Genomic DNA, 20,282 nt, shown 5'->3' with positions numbered 1-20,282 from the left:
AGGCTGCACTTGGATCCTTCCCGGACGACAAACCTTGTAGAGACCACGTCTACGATTGGTCGCTCCTCGGCAAGGATTTAATTTTGAATTTTTCTTTATGGTGTGGAAGAGGCTCCAGCCCGAACTTCGTCTAATCTTCAGGCTTTTAGACTAGTAAGTGCAGTGACGATTCTTTCTTTGTTGTCTGGCCCCATCTTCCGTTGCTCGGACTGTTGGTGGTTGGCTTCTTAAGGTTGAAGGAGGTGGGTCTTGTGCTGGACTGGTAGGGGAGATGGAGCAGAAAGGGGAAGGTTTAGGGCAGGACAGGAGCTCCGCTGGCAACATCTGAGCCACGTTTTTGTTTTGTTTTTTCAAGACAGAATTTCTCTGTGTAACAGCGCCGACTGTCCTGTAACTCGCTTTGTAGACCAGGCTGGTCTCGAATTCACTGAGATCCGCCAGCCTCTGCCTCCGGAGTGCTGGGATTAAAGGCGTGCGCCACCACGCCCGGCTCCGAACCACATTTTTATTTCACACTCTGCAATATGTTTTGAAGCGATTGCCTTTTGCTCAGCCTTTTTCGTTACTCGTTGCCTCTCAAAATGGGCCCACAGACTAGCGGTTTTGGCTTCTCTGGTCGCTAGTGACAAATGCAAATTATAGGGGTCCATCCAAATTTACTGAATAAGAATATGAATTTAACCAGATGCTCTCCCCCGCGGCACTTGAGCACAAGTAAGTTTGTGGAGGAATGTTTGACAGGTGGTTTTACAATGTTCCTTGATGCAGAGTTACTTCCGACATCGATTTTAAAAGTATACCTTTTAGGGTTGGGGATTTAGCTCAGTGGTAGAGCGCTTGCCTAGCAAGCTCAAGGCCCTGGGTTCGGTCCTCAGTTCTGGGAAAAAAAAAAAAAAAAAGTATGCCTTTTGCCTATTTGTCTACTACTGTGCTAGGTGACACTAAAGACCTGTGGTCACTCTGAGAAAGACACAAGAAAGAACCGGGGGGCGCGGGGAGCAATACTTCACAATAGAACAAATTAACTTTAGGAAAATGGCAGAACGTTGGTGATGAAATGGCAACTGTCATTTCCGCTGCTGCCACAGCTTTACCAGCATTCCCAGCCAAAGAACTTTTCGTGTGGAGTTTTAACAGAAGCAGCAGGGTCAACTCATGCAGAAGACTAATTACTGTTCTGAGACAGGCTCGGGTAACCCAGGTTGGCAAGGGATGACCCTGAACTCTAAATCCCCCTGCTTCCACCTCTGCGGTTCTGGGATTATAGTGCCAATTGATGTGGCCCTAGAGATTATTGAACTCAGGTTCTCTTGTATGTGCATGAGGTCAGCCCTCTACTAACTGAGCTAGACCAGCCAATGTAATTCTTGTCCCGTTATTTGTTGAATCTTCATACTTGGAAGTTGTTGTTGTTGTTGTTGTTGTTGTTTTGATCTACCCTTTAACATAAAGATATGATCTAGTTTGAATAACTAACACCACCCTCCCTCCCCACACACACACTAAAAGATATCTACCACTCAATTGCATTAGACTGAAAGGATATTGCTTAAGTAAAAAGAGAATCGTTGCTGACTAATACTGGAAAGTGATGTTATCTTGGATAAAACATGTAATGCTGCTATATCTAAGGAAATACATGAATGAAATGTAGGCAGGTGAGAAATCACACAACCCTAACACTTGGAAGATGAAGACAGAAAGATCAGGAGTTCAGGGTCATCCTGGGCTGTAGCTAGTTTGAAGCCAGTCATGATTTTGTATGCCTTGTGTGCCTATGATGCTAGCATTTAGGAGGCTGAGGCAGGAGGAGCTTGGGTTCCAAACCATCCTGTGCTACATAACAGGACCCTGTCTTAAAAACAAAAATGCATCTTATAAATTTGGCTGACAGCTAATCCAATAAAATGCTTTCGCTTCACTATTACCTTTTGGCATGAGAGTTAGCCTCTGGGACTAGACTACTGATACCAAGGCACTTCCCAGTTTTTATAACCTGTAAAGGGAAGTGGGGAGGTGTCCTGATAATCTGAATGCTGATGAAGTATATGCAAATACATAGTTCTAAAAGGTTACCAAGTGAACAGAAGTGGAATGGATGTTTCAGTTATCAGACACAGGGTCCCACTGTGTAGCTGTGGGTGGCTTGGAAGAAGGTAGTAGACCAGCTCAGCCTTGAACTCACATAGATCCACCTGCCTCTGCTTCCCAAGTGTTGCTTTTAAAGTTGTCACCACCACTCAGGGCCTTAAATGTGTGTTTCAAAGGCTGATTTTTTTTCCTACTCAGGTCTATAAATTTGAGGCAGACCATTTTCCTGTCTGCTACTTGAGTGACAACACCTTTGTTCCTCAGAAATTAACACCTAAAACTAGCAAAGCCCTTTGGAGCTTCAGAGCAAACTAACCCAGACTTTTTTTTTTTCCCCCAGAAAAGTGTATATATTAAAACATAAATATATTAAATAATATCTTAAGTGCTTCACAATAACTTTCTTAAAACAGGTCTTTGGTTTTAGGTACTTGTATATAGCCTATTTAAGTTACTGTTGCTCCATAGTCTATTAGGAAAAGTCATGGTCTGAAGACTTACAGGTCTGTGTTTTTATACTTTATTGTATTACATTAGGCAGGCATCTAATCTAACCCTCAGCTTATTTTTGTATAAAACTGGGACTAAAATCTTCCTTATTGAGGAGATTGAAGATTGATTGGCAGAGGAAAAGTGGAATGTACTCCACATTTAAGGGGGCATTTTATAAATAATTCCTCCCACTGTGACATCTGCCTATCATAGTAGATGCTCATTATATGTTGCTGAATCACAAACCTATCTTTTTAATATCAAACCATAATCCACTACAGCCATTTTCCTATTATAAGGAAAGGAATGGCTAAGTACTGTAGTCAGTTGGTAAAGTGTTTGCCTAGCATCCAGGAAGCCTTGGCTTGGAGCTCCAGCACATAATCCCAATATGATATTGCCAGTCTCAAGATAACGCCAGCAGTCAAGGTAGAGGCAGGAGTTATTCTTAGCTATATAGGGAGTTTGAAGGCTAGCCTGAAATGCATAGGATCTTGTCTCAAAATGACTTTTTTAAAAAGGAGGGGGTTTAGCTCAGTACTAGAGCACTTGCCTAGACAAATACAAAGCCCTGGGTTTGGTCTCCAGTTGGGGAAGAGAGGGTTGCAGAGAAAAAAGAGAAATTCATTTGACTTCATCAAAGAATGCAACAAAAGCAGAATGAGGGACTAAAGTAAAGTCAAAGGCAGACTCCAGACATTTCAAATCTGAGTTTACATTTTCTTCCCTGGGAAGCGATTTCTAGAATGCTGGTGACTTTTTTCTCTCTGGTTTTTGTTTTGTTTTAGTGTTTTGAGACAGGGTCTCATGTGCCCAGGCTGGCTTTGAACTCACAGGTAGCTGAAGGCATTCTTGAATCCCTATATACCTGCCTCCACCTTCCAAGTAGTGAGATTCAGGTGTGTACAGATGTTATGGAGACAGGATCACTTTAAGGTGTTCTCCAATTCAGTCATCCTTCTGCCTCAAATCCCATCCCCCAGTTCAGGGATTACAGGTACACACCACCATGCCCAGAACTACAATGTATTTCTTAACTAAGGCTGGAGAAGAAGGAAAAAACTGGAGTAATCCAAAACTAACTAGGATGAGTATCTGAGGGTATATAATGTTCCTATATCATAAGTCATTGAGCTATGCACTGAAGGTTTATAATTTTCTGTATTTATACATTATTCTTTAATAAAACATATGGTTCAGGTACTAGAGAAATGACTCTGAGGGTTAAGAGCACTGGCTGCTCTTTTAGAAAACTTAGATTCAATTCCCAGCACCCACATGGCAGCTCACAGCCCTCTGTAACTCCAGTGCCCAGGAGACATGATGCCCTCTTCTGGTCTCTGAAGGTACCAGGCATGCAAATGGTGGAAAGGCAGACCCACAGGCAGGCAAAACACCCATATGCATCTTTGTTTTTAACTTCAAATTTTTCTCTACAGAAATCATGCCCAAGTTCAAACAACGAAGAAGAAAGCTAAGAGCCAGGGCCAAACACTTACTGAAGAAGAAAGAAGCCTCTCGGGTCCAGCCTAAGCTATCGACACCTCCCCCTCCGCCACCCCCACCAGAAAGGTAAAGTGTAATGGAGAAGACAGGACACATTAGAGCTTATCAGTGGACAGTTACCAGTGTAGCCAATAATAATATAGAACAGCCAGACAAATTTGAATTTCATCCCCCAAATAAATCATTTTTAGGTATGTCCCATGTAAAATTTGAAATGTGCCTTTACCAAAATTATTGCCGGCCATGGTAGCTCATACTAACTAACCCCACCACTCAAAGACTGAGGCAGGAGAATTGCTGAGAGTGGAAGGCTGTCTTGTTTGGTTTGGATTTTGCTTTTTCGAGACAGGGTTTTCTCTATGTAGCTTTGCGCCTTTCCTGGATCTCGATTTGGAGACCAGGCTGGCCTCGAACTCACAGAGATCCACCTGCCTCTGCCTCCCGAGTGCTGGGATTAAAGGCGTGCACCACCACCACCACCACCACCACCACCACCACCACCACCACCGCCCAGCCTGTTTTGCTTTGTGAAGACAGGGTTTCTCTGTGTAGCCTTGGCTGTCCTGGAACTCGCTCTATAGACCAGGCTGGCCTTGAACTCACAGAGAGCCACCTGCCTCTGCCTCCTGGGTTCTGGGATTAAAGGTGTGTGCCACCACCACCCAGCCCAGGTGCTGGTTTTCTTAAAAAACGTACACTTTGTGTACCCCACTGGTGTTCTACCTCCCCCTCCACTTTTTTGTTGTTGATGATGATAGGTTCTTTCTTGGTTTTGGTTTGTTTGGTTTTCTAGAGACAGAGTTTCTCTGTGTAGGATGATAGGTTCTTCCTTTGTTGGTTTTGTGTGAAAGTCTATCTCCAGTCCTAGCCACCCTGGAACTAACTGTAGCCCACCCTGGCCTTGAGCTTTTGGAAGTCCTCTGATTCAGCCCTTCTTGTTTCTCCTCTGCTTGCCTGGCATGTACCACCCCCATCCAGCTTCTTTTAATTTATTTTTGGTATGCTAGGGATTAAACTCAGAGTTTCGAACATGGAAACAAAAAACAAAACAAACAAACAAAACTGACTGCTGAACTATATATCCTTAACTCTAAAGCTCTTTTTATTAAATAAATAGGTAGATAGATAGATAGATAGATAGATAAAATAGAGCCAGGCTTTGTAACTCACACCTATATTCCCACCCTATGGAGCTAATGACAGGTAGACCAGAGTTCAAATTTATTCTTTGCGGGCTGGAGAGATGGCTCGGAGGTTAAGAGCACTGGCTGTTCTTCCAGAGGTTCTGAGTTCAATTCCCAGCAACCACATGGTGGCTCACAACCATCTGTAATGAGATCTGGTGCCCTCTTCTGGCCATGTAGACACAGCACTGTATACATAATAAATAAATAAATCTTTAAAAAATTTATTCTCTGCTATATATCATCTTTAACAAAGTCAGCATAGGATACATGACATACATCACCATCTTAAAAAATAAAAATATATAGGCCAGAGAGATGACTTGGTGGATAAGAGCACTCCCTGCTCTTCCAAGTGAGCCCAGTTTGATTCCCAGCACTCAAATGAGGCAACTCACAGCTGCCTGAAACTCCAGCTGCCAGACATCTCTTCTCCTCCTGTCTGGCGTCTGCAGCCTCTCTCACACTTGGTACATAGTCACACAGGTGCAGCATACATACACATACATTTATTTTTTTTTAACCTATAAATAAATAAATAAATAAAGGTATGTTTAGTGCATACCTGTATCCCAGCACTCAGGAAACAGAGGAGGAAGGATTGGTTTAAGTTCAAGACAAGCTTGGTCCACACAGCCAGTTCCAGGACAGTCCAAACAAAATAATGAAACCCTGTCTCAAGAAAAGGAAAAGAAGGCTGGAGAGGTGGCTCCGTGGTTAAGAGCACCGACTGCTCTTCCAGAGGTCCTGAGTTCAATTCCCAGCAACCACATGGTGGCTCACAACCATCTGTAATGAGATCCGGCGCCCTCTTCTGTATACATAATAAATAAATAAATAGATAGTTAGATAGATAGATAAATAAGTGAAAAGAAACGAAAGTCATTCAGTCAGTCAGTCAGTCCCTGGTTCTGAGTCATACTATAAACTAGCTATTTGTGATAAGAGGTATAGCTTGCTGCTAGAAGGTGTGCTTAGCATACACCCTTGGATTTACCCCCCAGCACCAAAAATAATTCATTTAGTTTAAAATAAGTAAGCCCAACTAATTTAATTACTTAAGTAGAAGCTTTTCGTCTGACCTAAGTTGGGTTTTGTGTGTGTGAGTGTGTGTTGGGGGGTGATGTTTTGTTTTTTGAGACAGAGTCTCACCATGTAGCCCTGGTTGGCCTAGAACTCGCAGAGATCTACCTGGTTTTATAGTGTGACTCCGGAGCAGGGACATCCTTTCTTTCTTTTTTGAGATAGGGTCTTACTGCATCATTTTGACTGGGCTGGGACTGACTATGTAGAACAAGCTTCCCTGAACTTATATCTATCCTCCTGCCTTTGCTTTCTGAGTGTACACTACCATGCCCAGGCAAAACCTACAGTTTTTTTAATTTGTTTTGTTTACTGTTTCTTCCACAGAGTGGTTACTTCTTCAACAGATACACCCCATAGCAGAAACTGGCTAAGACAACCTTGGAACTTCAGATTTCCCAGCATCAAAGATACAATAAACCTTTGGACACACAGAGCATGGTGCATATACAGTTGCTGTCAGACCTGTGTAGCCCAGGTAGAGGTTTCATAAACCTGTTCTCAGGTTTCATAAACCTGTTCTCAGTTTTTGTTCAGCCATACTTAGTGTGTATGTTCTTATATGGTTCCTAGGCCTAACAGACCCTTGAGGCTAAGCTTGGATAAGATTAATTTGTGAGCTCACACCTGTCTTTGCTTACGTAAGCCATATGTGACACCACTTTCTTTAGCATGCTGCTCATTAGATTCAGGCTTGTTTATTTATGAATTTCAGAGTTTCGAAGTACTGAAAGATGCCGTCTTCCCTTCCCGAGTCTACCACAGAGAACTTCACAGTCTAAAACAACAAGTTTGTGTTTTGAAAAGTGAATTATGCAAGCTCCAAGAAACACTGAAGGTGGGTATTGCCAAACAAACCAGTCCAGAGATGTTATCTGAAAAGACTATTATGATAGGAAAAGACTCTGGATCTGAGTTTGGTTATTCCCTCAAATGTCAGGCAGAGAGACTTCCTTTTACAAAGGAAGAAGGCAAACTATATTGGAGGCCCTGGAGAGATGGCTCCCCAGTCAAGAGAGTGCGCTGCTCATGCAGAGGATCAAATTTGGTTCCTAGATCCTACAATGGGTGTCTTACAACTGTGTGTAACTCCAACATCAAGGGATCCAACCCCTCTGGCCTCCATTGGCACCTGTACTCATGTGTGCACATACACACACAACCACATAATTAAAATCAAAAACTATTTTTAAATGTATGTTGGGAACAATTAATGGTCTTGGGCACATAAACAAAATAGAAGTATAAAAGGAATTTCAATTGGCAAAAAAAAAATTAAAAATTTGTAAAAATAGATGCTTTCTTACATTATTGAGAAGAACATAAACTAATAAAACTTTTATGGGGAATAGTGAAGGAAATAGCTATCAAAATTTTCGGCTGGGGCTGGAGGGAATGGAGAGATGGCTCTGTGGTTAAAAACACCTGCTGCTCTTGCAGATTACCCAGGTTCAGTTCTCAGCACCCACACTGTGTGGTTCATAACTGCCTGTACTCTCGTTCCAGGGAATCTGATGCCTTCTTCTGAACATTGCAGGCATTTACACACAGGGTCCACATACAGACAAGCAGGCACATATACATCTATATAACATAGAATGAATGCATCTTTAACACTTCTTTTGTTTTCAGCAGAAAGTAGCTAGGGACGAGCTCAGTTGGTAGAGTACTCAACTAGCATGCCGGAGACCCCAGCACTACATAAATCAGCCTTGGGGGCTTACAGCTATAATCGTAGCACTTAGGAGGTCAAGGCTGAAGAATTGAAAGTAAGGTCATCCCCAGTAACCTAGGGACTTTAGGCCAGCCTGGAATACGTGAGACCCGGTCTCACAAAAATTACTTTCAGCTGAGGATATAGTTCAGTGATAAAGCATTTGCCTGCCATGTGGACTCCCAGTTCAATCCCCAATGTGAGGGAAGGGAGAGTTTGCAGATAATAAATACCAAAGTGCAGTAAGTGTGCAAATGTAACACTTATGAGCCTGGGGGTGTAGTTCAGTGGTAGTATGTTTGTCTAGCATGCACAGTATCCTACATTCAATCCTCAGCCTGGCAGAAGTCAACAAAAGAAGCAGAAGGACACCAAGAACAGCCCTCCCCCAACCCTTACCCCCCACCCCCCACAGCCAATGTCAACATTTTTCTTTAGGTGTGATAGTGTGTGGCTGAGGCATGGGGATTGTCCAACATAGACTACACAGTGAGTCCCAGGCCACCCTGAGCTAGAGATTGAGACTGTATCTCAAAAACCTGAACAAAAAGAACATACCATATAATAAATAAAGAGGCATAGAAAGAGATGGTGTTTGGATTCTATAGGATGCTTCATCTATAGTTAAAACATATAGTGTGATAGTTTTTCAGTTGGACCTGGTGATGTGTGCCTATAGTTCCATCTGCTAGGGAAGCTGAAGCAAAGGGATCACCTGAGCCTAGGAATTCAAGGTCAGCCTGGCTAATTAGCAAGATCCTCATCTCAAAATAGCTAATCAGCTAACAAGTTCATTAAGCCAATGGAAGTATCCTTCTGAGATACAGATATTCATATACTTTCCTTATGTATAGGAACATACATACAAATTTATTATACACACACACACACACATACACACACACATATTCTAGCTGTGAGTATGAGCCTCGCCATTGGAAACAAGAACATAAACAAAGCCTGGGTGTGGCTGGGGTGGGTGTGATGGCCAGAAGAGGGCGTCAGGTCACCTAGAAGTGGAGGTAGAGGTGAGCTGTCCCATTGCTCTGGGAACTAAACGCAGTCCTCTGCAAGCTTGTACTTGCCAAACGTCTCTCTAGCCCAATAAACAATGGAATTATAGAAGTAAAGTTGTTGTTATTGTCAGGAGTGGTCATGCATTCCTCTAATCCTAATGCCTGGATGGTTGAGGAAACAGTTTGAATTTAAGGCCAGCCTGAGCCAGAGTGTGAAATGTCTCAAAAAAGAGAGGAAGGAAGGAAGGAAGGAAGGAAGGAAGGAAGGAAGGAAGGAAGGAAGGAAGGAAGGAAGGAAAAGAAAGCAAGCAAGCCTGGCGGTGGTGACACACGCCTATAATCCCAGCACTCGGGAGGCAGAGGCAGGTGGATCTCTGTGAGTTCGAGGCCAGCCTGCTCTACAAAGCGAGTTCCAGGACAGGCTCCAAAGCTACAGAGAAACTGCCTCGGAAAACAAAAAAAAAAGAAAGGAAGGAAGAAAGAAAATCAAATGCACACCAAACTAATCTATTGTTTATTTGTCAATTATGGTATCTTCTAGACCATCTCAGAAAATTCTTATTCAAGCTGTTGTCATATGTGTTGTGTGAGTGATAAGCTCACAAACGTGCCTGCCTGTGCTCCAACAACCCATGGAGAATCCAGAACTGTACTTCCTCCCACATTGCCACAGCCAGCCAGTCATCCTCCCCCTCCACCTCCACCTCCTCCTCCTCCTCCTCCCCCTCCCCTCCCTCCACCTCCTCCTCCCCTAGCACCTTTGCTGCTCAGAAAATCTGGTACTGCTAAAGCACTTCAGGTAAGAGAGAATCAGTGACAATGTGTTTTAGTTAGCCTGTAATACAGGATTAAAGCCAGGAGGTCTTTCAGAGCTGAGCCGAAGGCCCAGATGTGAAGACTGTATTTTGTTCTGACTCTATATCTTAATTTTGTTAATTAATGTGATTTCAGTTATAAGTTTTTTGTTGGGGTTGGGGGCGGCGGGTGGAGCTTGTTTTTGGTCTTAGCTATAGTCTCATTATGTTGTCCAAGCTGGTCTTGAACTGTCAGGCTCAAGCCATCCTTCTGCTTTAGCCTTTGAGTAGCTGGCATTACGGATGTATGCTAATGTAATGGAATTATTGGGGTTTTCTTCTTGTTGTTCCTTTGTTTTGTTTTGGGCTTTTGTTCTTGGCAGTTTTTGTTTATTTGTTCTCTGAGACTGGATCTTGATTTGTAGCCCTGACTGGCTTAGAACTCACTCTGTAGCACAGACTGTCCTCTAACTTGTGATCTTTTACTTCAGTTTTTGAGGAGCTTGGACTGTAGTCCACAAAATATACATACACACACACATACACACACACACACACACACACACACACACACACACACACACACACATCACTATACCTTGCTCCAATACTGTACATCTTGAAAGCTTTATTCACAAGGCTAGAACACATATCTAATCCTATCACTTGGGAGGTACAAGTAGAATCCAGAGTTCAAGGTCATCCTTGGTTACATAGTGAATTTATGGCTATATTGGGAGTTTGAGGCCAGTCTTCAAACAAACATACAAAGAAAATTCTGATGTAGAGTTACTGGAGAGATGGCTCAGCAGTTAAGAGCACTTTGCTGCTCTTGCAGAGGACCAGAGTCTGGTTCCTAGCACCCATTTGGTAGGACACAACTCTCTATCATTCTAGTTTCAGGAGATCTGACATCCTCTTGTAGACTCCAAAGGCACCAAGCATACATGTAGTACACATACACAAATGCAGTCCAAACATGAATATACATTAAAATAGGTACACTTCTTTCATTTTAAAAGTATTTTATCTTATGTGAACGGGCGTTTTGCCTGCTTGTGTATCTGTGTACCATGTACATGCCTGGTGTCTGAAAAGGTCAGAAGAAGGTATTGGATCCCTGGAACTGGAGTTATAGATGATTGGGGCTGGGAACAGTAGTACTCAGGCCCTCTGCAAGTACTCTTAACCACTGTGCCATCTCTCTAGTTCCAAATAAAAAAATTTAAGGTACTCTGGCACCACCCCATCCACTCACACCCCCACCGCTACCCACTCATACCCTGTCATTCTTGCTTGCTCACATAGAATGTGTTTAATCCCTAGGGTAAATAAGAGTTAACTTTAGACGGGTGTGGTGGTACAATTCTATAATTCTAGCATTTGGAAGCTGACATAAAAGGATTGCCGTGAGTTTAAGGCCAGTTTAAGCTACCTATAGAGTACTAAGACAGCCAGGACTAGATAGCAATACCCTGTCTCAAAAATAATGGTAGAGGAAAAGCAAAACAATAAAAATAAATAAATAACGACAACAAGTTAACTCTGAATCTTTACAAAGTAAACTTGGATTTGGATTTTACTGATGTCCTGATGCCAATTTTCATTCTACCCTCTTGTGTATTTTAAGACTGAACCATTAAAGAAAGATGGACCTATGCATATAACTGTTAAAGATCTACTCACTGTAAAACTAAAAAAGACACAGAGTATTGAAGAAAGGAAGAAGGTAAGATGTCACTGTGAGCACACAAGGCCTTCTTCCTCTGGGGCTGGGGTGTTTTATATATGTGTTATAATTGTGTGTTTGTGGGTGCATATGTGGAGGCCAGAGGTTAATACGGGGTGTCTTCCTCTATCACTTTCCACCTTACACTCACTTATTTATTGATTGATTTATAGACAGGATCTCTCTATGTAGCCCTGGTTGTCCTGGAACTCACTGTGTAGACCAGGCTGGCCTCAAACTCACAGAGATCCACCCGCCTCTGCCTCCCAAGTGCTGGGATTAACACTGTAAATTAGCATTGTAAACACTGTACCAATTAAGCTATCTCCCAAGCTCACAGGTATGTTTTTCGTGCTACTTAGCCCAGGCTGACTTCAAATCTTTGAATACACCACACCTAAACCTTAAAAAGTGTTAGAAAAACAGGGTCATGCCTTGCATCCTCCTTTTTAAACCTGGTTGTTCCTTTGAGGAAATATGGTAAACTTCGTGTATAGAAGTTATTCTGTTGGGGCTAGGTATACAGTTTAATGACAGAGCATTTGCCTCACACATATGAGGCCCTGGGTTCAATCTCCAGTACTTTAAAAAAAAAAAAAAAAAAAACACAAAAACAGGCTGAAGAGATGGCTCAGTTGGAAAAGTGCTTGCCACACAAACATGAGAGTCTTAAGTTCAGATCCCCAACACCCATGTGGAAAAAAGCAGCCCCACCTATACTCCTAACCCTAGAGAGGCGGAGACAGTCAGACCCCCAAACTCACTGGCTAGCAGGTCTAGCCAATCAGTGAGCTCCAGGTTCAGTGAAAGACCCTGTCTCAATATGATAGTACGTGATGATGAAAACTCCTGGCCTCCATGCACACACTCACACATACATATAATACACACATCCATCATATACACCCATACTCAATGGTGTACACTAATGATCCTAGCACTTGGGAGGTGTCAGCAAAGAATCAGGAGTTCAAAGTCATCCTTAGGGACACAGGAAGTCAAGAGGCCAGCCTGAGAGACATACTATAGATAGAAACATACTAGGTAGGTGTGGTGCCTCACACCTGTAATCTTAGCACTTAGACTCAGGCAGGAGGATTTCTTTGAATTCAAGGTCACACTATTCAAGTTCCAAACCAGCCTGGTCTGACCAACGGGGATCCAGCTAGTAAAAGCCGAGAGAGATGGGGGAGTGTGAGAGAGCGCCTTTGACCCTTTGAAATAAAGAATTGAGTCATGGAAAATGTACCCCTCTGGCTGTCAAACATTTGCTGTTTGGGGGTATTTGTGTTAGAATGATGTTTTAATATGTATCTTTAATGTCCCGTTTTGTAATTAAAGCTTCTACCATCACCACCAGAGGAACGGAGTCCACTAGTTACTATCTCTGACCTGCAGCGTGTTACTCTGAAACCCAACTCCAAGGTGTTAGCCACACGAGTTAAAAATGTCTTAATGTAAGGAATTGCACATTATTATGCTCTGCTGCTACTCAAAATGCTGATTTTCCTTTGCTTCTTTTTAAGATTTAAAAGTAATCTATCGTTGTTGTGTGTGTGTGTTGGGGTAGGGGACATGGGCACTTGCCACTGCCTTCGTATGGAGGTCCGCAGACAAACATGGTGTAGTTGATCTTCGTTGACCCTCACATGGATTCTCAGGGATCAAACACTGGCCGTCAGGCTTATGCAGCGAGAGTCTTTACCCACCGAAACGACTCACTGGCCCCTTTGGGGGCCATTTTTAACTTTTTGTTTTATGTTGTTGTTTGTCTCAGGACGGGATTTCACTATGTAGCTCTCGCTGTCCTAGAACTCAATATGTTCACCAGGCTGACCTCAAACTCACAGAGATCCTCCTGCCTCTGCGTCCCAAGTGCTGTGGCTAAAGATGTGCACACTACGCCCTGCTGCATTTTTTAACTTTTAAAATTACATATGCGTACTATAGAAAAATGAAAAGCTACAGAAAAATTCAAAGAGAAAAACAAACTCAGCCGGGCGGTGGTGGCGCATGCCTTTAATCCCAGCACTCGGGAGGCAGAGCCAGGCGGATCTCTGAGTTCGAAGCCAGCCTGGTCTACAGAGTGAGTTCCAGGAAGGGCACAAAGCTACACAGACAAACCCTGTCTCAAAAAACAAAAACAAACAAACAAAAAAAAACCCCCAAAACTCGTGTAGGTAGTTCACTTGGCTCTGTGTAGTCCCTTCACCTCCCCACCTAATAGTTAATGCTGCCATTAGAGACAGGTACTGAGAACATAATTGATGATTTTGTTGTTGCTGTTGCTTAATTTAATGTTTATAATTCTAGTCTTTTTTCCTGAATATTCACTACTTTATTGACTCCCCAGGAGGCTATTATGTGACATATCACTTATTTTTGTTTGTTTGGTTGGTTTTTTGGTTTTTTTGTTTTTTGAATCAGGGTTTCTCTGTGTAGCTTTGCGCCTTTCCTGGAACTCACTTTGTAGCCCAGGCTGGCCTCGAACTCACAGAGATCCGCCTGGCTCTGCCTCCCGAGTGCTGGGATTAAAGGCGTGCGCCACCACCACCCGGCGACATATCACTTATTCAATAACAAATTTGAGGCAAAAATAAACTATTAACAAGGATTTTTTTAACCAGGCGTGATGGCACATGCCCATAATCCCAACACTTGGGAAGTGGAGCCAGGAAGATCAGGGTTTCAAAGTCAGCAGCAGCTACAATAGTGAATTCAAGGCCAGCCTGAGCTATATGATACCCTGTTTAAACAAACAGACACTGTCAAACTCACAGTTTCAGGGCTGATGAGATGGCTCAGCAGGTAAAGGTGTTTGCTGCCAAGACTGAGGACCTGAGGTGAATCTCTGGAACCTATGAGGTATATGGAGAGAACCAAACCTAAGTTATTCTCTGGCCTTCCATATGAACTGTGGCACAAAGATGCACGCACACACGTGCACACACACTTGTTTTTAGATTTCATTCATCTCTCTCTGATTCCTGTCTAGGGTACAGTGTAACCAGACCCTGATGCACTCACTGCCCTACCTTCCCTGCATGATGGACTGTATCTGTCCTTTTTTCCTTTCAATTTTACTTTCTTCTTTTTCTTTTTTTTTCCCCAGAGCTGAGGATCAAACCCAGGGCCTTGTGCTTGCTAGGCAAGCACTCCACCACTGAGCTAAATCCCCAACTCCTTTACTTTATTTTTTAATAAATTTAATAGGTTTTACTACGTAGCCCTGACTGACCTAGAACTCACTGTATAAACCAGGCTGGCCTTGAATTTACAGAGATTCACCTGCCTCTGCCTCCCAAATAATAGCTTGAAAACATGCACCACTATGCCCAGCCTGCATCACTTCCTGTATCATAAGCCTAAATAAACTCTAACTTCCTTTAAAAAAGAAAAAAAAAGGAAGAAAAGAGGGATGAGCTTGAATCATCCCTTGGACTGATTTAGTATAAGTTATTTTATGTAAATTTCATATCTGAAATCCTGTTTGGAGACATTAGGATTGTTGACAGTTTTACTGTCTGTCACTCCTCATAACTTTCCTGATGGTCCTCCTTATGCTCAGCCTTTCCTAGGATACATTTTACAGGTATTATTACAGTTTCACTTTGGGCTGAGGATTATGTAGCTCAGTGATAAGTACTTAGACTGTGCAAGGCCCTGGGTTCAAATCTCAGCCTCACTGTGAAATGAAAACATATTTCTTTTTTTTTTAATTTTTTTTTTTTAAGATTTATTTATTTATTATGTATACAGAAGAGGGCACCAGATCTCATTACAGATGGTTGTGAGCCACCATGTGGTTGCTGGGAATTGAACTCAGGACCTCTGGAAGAGCAGTCAGTGCTCTTAACCTCTGAGCCATCTCTCCAGCCCCGAAAACATATTTCTTATTGGAATGGCTATATAAGGTATAGAGACGTGGATGCCTTTAATCCCAGTAGTAGTAGTAGTAGTTGTTGTTGTTGTTGTTTTTCAAGACAGGGTTTCTCTGTATAACACCCCTGGCTATCCTGGAACTCGCTCTGTAGACCAGGCTGGTCTTGTCCTCATAGATCCGCCTGCCTCTGCCTCGCAAGTGCTGGGATTAAAAGCGTGTGCCACCACTGCCCAGCTTCTGTTTTCTTAATGTGGCAAAAGGAACTACTTTCTAGGAGATTGTCTATAAAACTGACCTGTTTTGTAAAAGTTATAATTTTTGTATCTTTATTCTCAGTACTCCTGGTAAAAGCCAGATAGATCTGCGAAAACTGCTGAGAAAGGTCGATGTAGACAGGTAACAATCTCTTCTCCTGTGCTTTCTAAGGCAATTGGAAAAGTGGGGATAAAACATAGCTCTGACCTTTTCACACTTTTACAGGAGCCCAGGTGGGACTCCTCTCATCAATAAAGAAAATATGGAAACAGGAACGGGACTAACTCCAGTCATGACTCGGGCCTTAAGGAGAAAGTTTCTGGTGAGTCTGTGAAAACCCTAAAATCCAAACTAAGTCCTCTGGTTTGTTTTCCTGAAAAATAATTTATGTAGGTGCTGAGAATGTATGTAGCCCAGCATGCGTAAGGGCCTGGCTCAGAGCCAAGCACTGGAGGGAGGGAGGAGGGGGGGAGGAAGAGAAAAGGAAGGGAGGGGAATAAGCTAGTTTATTTAGAACCACAGTCTAAAGTATATACATACATATATATATATATATATATATATATATTTTTTTTTTTTTTTTTTTTTTTTTTTCTCCCCGAGACAGGGTTTCTCTGTGTAGTTTTGGAGCCTGTCCTGGAACTCACTTGGCAGCCCAGGCTGGCCTCAAACTCACAGAGATATATTTTGAAAGAGGGTCTCACTATGTACCCCACCAGACTGACCTCAAATACTAATCTTCCCAACTCAGCTTCCCTAGTTTTAGGATATTAGGCATGTCCTACTGCCAGAGTAGATCTCTTAGTAACAACAATAATAATAATAGGGGCCAGAGATGTGGCTCAATAGTTAAGAGTGCACACTGTTCGCCGGATGGTGTCCTTTAATCCCAGCACTTGGGAGATAGAAGCAGGTGGATCTCTGAGTTCGAGGCCAGCCTGGTCTACAGAGTGATTTCTAGGACAGCCAGGGCAGCACACAGAGAAACCCTGTCTCAAAGAAGAAGGAAAGAGGAGGAAGAAGAAGCAGCAGAAATGGAAATGTAGCTCCGTGTCGGAGCCCTTACCTGGCACATGGGACGCCTTGGGATCGGCCTCCAATGCTGCAGAGGCAAACAGCCAAATCAAAAAATGATAATCCCTCATTCTGTAGGCTTTGCAAAATGCTTTAATTATTTGGTATAAAATTCTGCACAGAAAAATTATTGTAATAAACAGCCAGGATTATCCTTTCCCCTTTGTTATTAAATGTCTGATGGTTTAATTTCCTTTAATGAGAATTTATCAGGGACTTCCTATATGGTAAGCTCTGTGTTAAAGTACCAGGATTAGACTGATTAGAAAAGGCAGACACAGATCTGCTGCCCTGAACCTTTCAGTCTAGTGGAAAATATAGATGTGAATCAAGTAATTCCGTATTGCCTCATCCCATAGTAAGTGCTGTGAAGGAAAAGAACAAGAAAACAGGAAATGATCTAGCCAAGATGGCCTAGCCTAGAAGATTTCCGTAGGCAATCTTTGGGCAGAGACAATTAAAGAATGAATAGGAATTAACAAGGAAAGGGTTATCCTACCATAAATGTCAGAGAGGAGAAAGTTCTAGGCAACAAAAGAACAGCATGTATAAGTGTCCCATTCTGGGAGGCATAATGACCTATATGGCAAACTGAAAAGTGACAATGTGGCGGTCTCTAGAACGGGAGCCTGACAGATGACAGACAGAACGGAAATACAAGTCCGGCTAGCAGACTCCGTTAACGAGTGTTGACAAGAAAAGGCTGGACAGCCTTCTCCATCGTCACCTGCTTGATGAGCCGCACGAAAACCAAGGAAAGTTGCTGGTCTTGGTCTCCTCTTTTCCACACCCGTCTGTCTTAGTCTTCCTGATCTCCTGGATTACTGGCTCTGAAGAGAAGCCATCTCCTGCCTCCCTGCTGGAATGCTGGGACGTGGTTGCTGACCTTTGTGGCTTTGAACACTGTAGTTCCTCCTTTCTGTGGGCAGAAGCACCACAGACTCCTGAGCTTAAGGGAAGAGGCCTGACAGAAGGCCTTAGCCACTTCCTTTCTCTGTTAGCACTAGGGCCCTTGCTACCCTCGCCCCACACAATAGCTAGTACGGTATGCCAGAAACCATGGAAACAGATGAAAATATAATAATAATAATAATAATAAACCCGCATGTTGTGCTATAGCAAAAATCACAGATGAAATTTTGCCATATGCTGTGTACCACAGATCCACTTAGTAGGAAGGTATGTAGTAAAATTGTTAAAGAATGGTTTTTCCCACTCAGCCCTTACGCTTCCATTAACTGTAAAGCAAGTCTATCCAGGGTTTGCACCCAGCCACAAGTGACAAAATATCGAGTCATTTATATATATAAAACATATAGTGGGGAAGTGGCGCACGCCTTTAATCCCAGTACTCGGGAGGCAGAGGATCTCGGCGAGTTTGAGATCAGCTTGGTCTACAGAGTGAGTTCCAAGACAGCTGAGGCTACTCAGAGAAGCTCTGTCTAGAAAAACAAAAAAAGAAAAACAAAATTTAAAAAAGAAAAACAAGATTTAAAAAAGAAAAATAAGCCGGGCGGTGGTGGCACACGCCTGTAATCCCAGCACTCGGGAGGCAGAGGCAGGTGGATCTCTGAGTTCGAGGCCAGCCTGTTCTACAAAGCAAGTTCCAGGACAGGCTCCAAAGCTACAGAGAAACCCTGTCTCAAAAAGAAAAAGCCAAAAAAGAAAAATATACATATTTTTATATAAATATACTGCTAACCCCCAAGGATCGCAAGTAGCCGTGTAACCGAGGCTGGCCTACAAATGAATTTTGCTTTTAAGTTTGTCTTTTTTTTTTTTAACTGAGGACCAAACCTAGGGCCTTATCTTATAATTGCTCAGCAAGCACTCTACTTTGAAGTAAATCTCCAACCACTGGAATTCATTTTCTTTTTTTGTTTTTTAGACAGAGTCTTCCCTTGTAACTCTGGCTGACCTGGAACTTGCTAGCTAGACCAGGCTGGCCTAAAACTTCTGTCTGGGAATAAAAGCATGGGCCACCACCCCAGCTGGAATTCCGGGGGTTTCTCACCTGAGACTCTCTCTGGGAAATGGAGGTCCATGGCTGCTGCAGCTGCTTTATCATGCCCTTCCTGCTCTTTACCCATTTCCTTTTGTTTAGTTTGGTTGTTCTTGTTTGGTTGGTTTGGGCTTTGAGACAGAATCTCACTATGTAGCCCAGGCTGGCCTCAAACTTGTAGCAAGCAGTCCAGCCTCAGACCGTCAAGTGTTGGGGTTCCAGACATGAGCCGCCATTTCTCATGCTCTTCCTCCCTTAATGCCTGGCTTTTATCCTCATGGTGCACAGTGGCAGTGCTTCCTGTATAGTCACACCTCAGGCAGAAGGAGAAAGACCAGGGCCAAAGGCTCCTTAGCTTCTGTTTGTGTCAGGAAAGCTGGGGAGGGCAGCTAGGAAGGCAATGCTGCCTTGCAAAAAGCATCAAGGCTTTGTTACTAAGGAAGAAGGCCTGCGATGGTCATAGGAGCCTCGCTCATGTTCTGTGTGTGACTTTTGTTTTCATAGCTGGCTCATCCTCAAAGCCCGACGCAGTCCCTGCCACTTCCTACAAGCAGCTTTGATGACCAAAACTGAGGCCAACTCTGCCTGACTCCATGGAGAGATCCAGACAATGACAGATCAAACCCCCTAAATCTTCGTGTACTAAAATATGTTTAGCTCTACGAATGTAATTCTGCTTGAAGAATCAGAGTGGGTATGTATGGAACCTACACATACTGTGGCAAACAGAGAGCACTTAGCTGCTTTCTGGTGATGGTGATGGTAAGGGGGCCCGATGGGAAGGTGCAATCAGCAATGTGATGTGTATCCTGTTAATTACCCAGTTTGGGTTAGAGTGGCTGTTCAGATTTAATTCCACGGGGACTGGTGATGTGGTTCAATGGGTAAAGGCACTTGCCACCAAGCCTAATGACCCAAGTTCAGTGCCCAGGACCCAAATGTAGGGAAGGAAGAACTGACTCCCACAGGTTGTCCTCTGACCTCCACATTCCACATGTATACTATTATATGTGCCCCCTTCAACACGCAAAATTAATAAACATGTTAAAAATATTAATGGTAGAACTAGGTTATTATATAAATATAGTTATGACATTAAGAACATTGTCTGAGTACTAGAAAAAATGGCTCAGCAGTTAAGAGCACGTGCTGGTTTTGCAGAGGACCCAAGTTCAGGTCCTGGCACTCACTTCAAATGGCTTATGAATGCCTGTAGCTCCAGGTCCAAGCCACTCACTGCCCTCTTCTGGCTAGGCAGGCACCTGTACTCACATGTACACAGATACACAAACACATAACTAAAAACATAAAATTTTAAAAAGAAAATGAAGAACATAGCCTGGTTCCTGTTCATCTCAGGCTGATTCATTCATTGCTACAAACTTGATTCATGAAATAAGACCCTCTAGCTGGGCGTGGTGATGCATGCATTCAATTCCAGCTCTTAGAAGGCAGAAGC

General features: G+C 43.0%; 1 protein-coding gene across 1 annotated transcript; it reads left to right on the top strand.

The window, feature by feature from the left end:
• The first annotated feature begins 71 nt into the window (after nt 1-71).
• On the top strand, nt 72-19,692 carry Prr11 (proline rich 11). The gene is made up of 10 exons (XM_036198243.1): nt 72-153; nt 4,023-4,155; nt 6,684-6,834; nt 7,072-7,194; nt 9,628-9,885; nt 11,511-11,609; nt 12,951-13,066; nt 15,829-15,888; nt 15,973-16,069; nt 19,328-19,692. Exons 2-10 carry the CDS (start codon nt 4,028-4,030, stop codon nt 19,394-19,396), a joined length of 1,101 nt encoding a protein of 366 aa, XP_036054136.1. The 5' UTR covers nt 72-153; nt 4,023-4,027; the 3' UTR covers nt 19,397-19,692.
• Nucleotides 19,693-20,282: the final 590 nt, after the last annotated feature.

This window comes from Onychomys torridus, chromosome 8 (assembly GCF_903995425.1).
Source record: "Onychomys torridus chromosome 8, mOncTor1.1, whole genome shotgun sequence".
Lineage (NCBI taxonomy): Eukaryota > Metazoa > Chordata > Mammalia > Rodentia > Cricetidae > Onychomys > Onychomys torridus.
Note: the sequence above shows the minus strand (reverse complement) of the source record. Positions and strands in the feature narration are given on the sequence as shown.

Coding starts and splice junctions, on each gene's coding strand:
- Prr11 (XM_036198243.1), top strand. CDS start 4,028: ATGCCCAAGTTCAAACAACGAAGAAGAAAGCTAAGAGCCAGGGCCAAA. Junction 13,067..15,828: donor CGAGTTAAAAATGTCTTAAT/GTAAGGAATTGC, acceptor CTTTATTCTCAG/TACTCCTGGTAAAAGCCAGA. Junction 15,889..15,972: donor AGAAAGGTCGATGTAGACAG/GTAACAATCTCT, acceptor ACACTTTTACAG/GAGCCCAGGTGGGACTCCTC.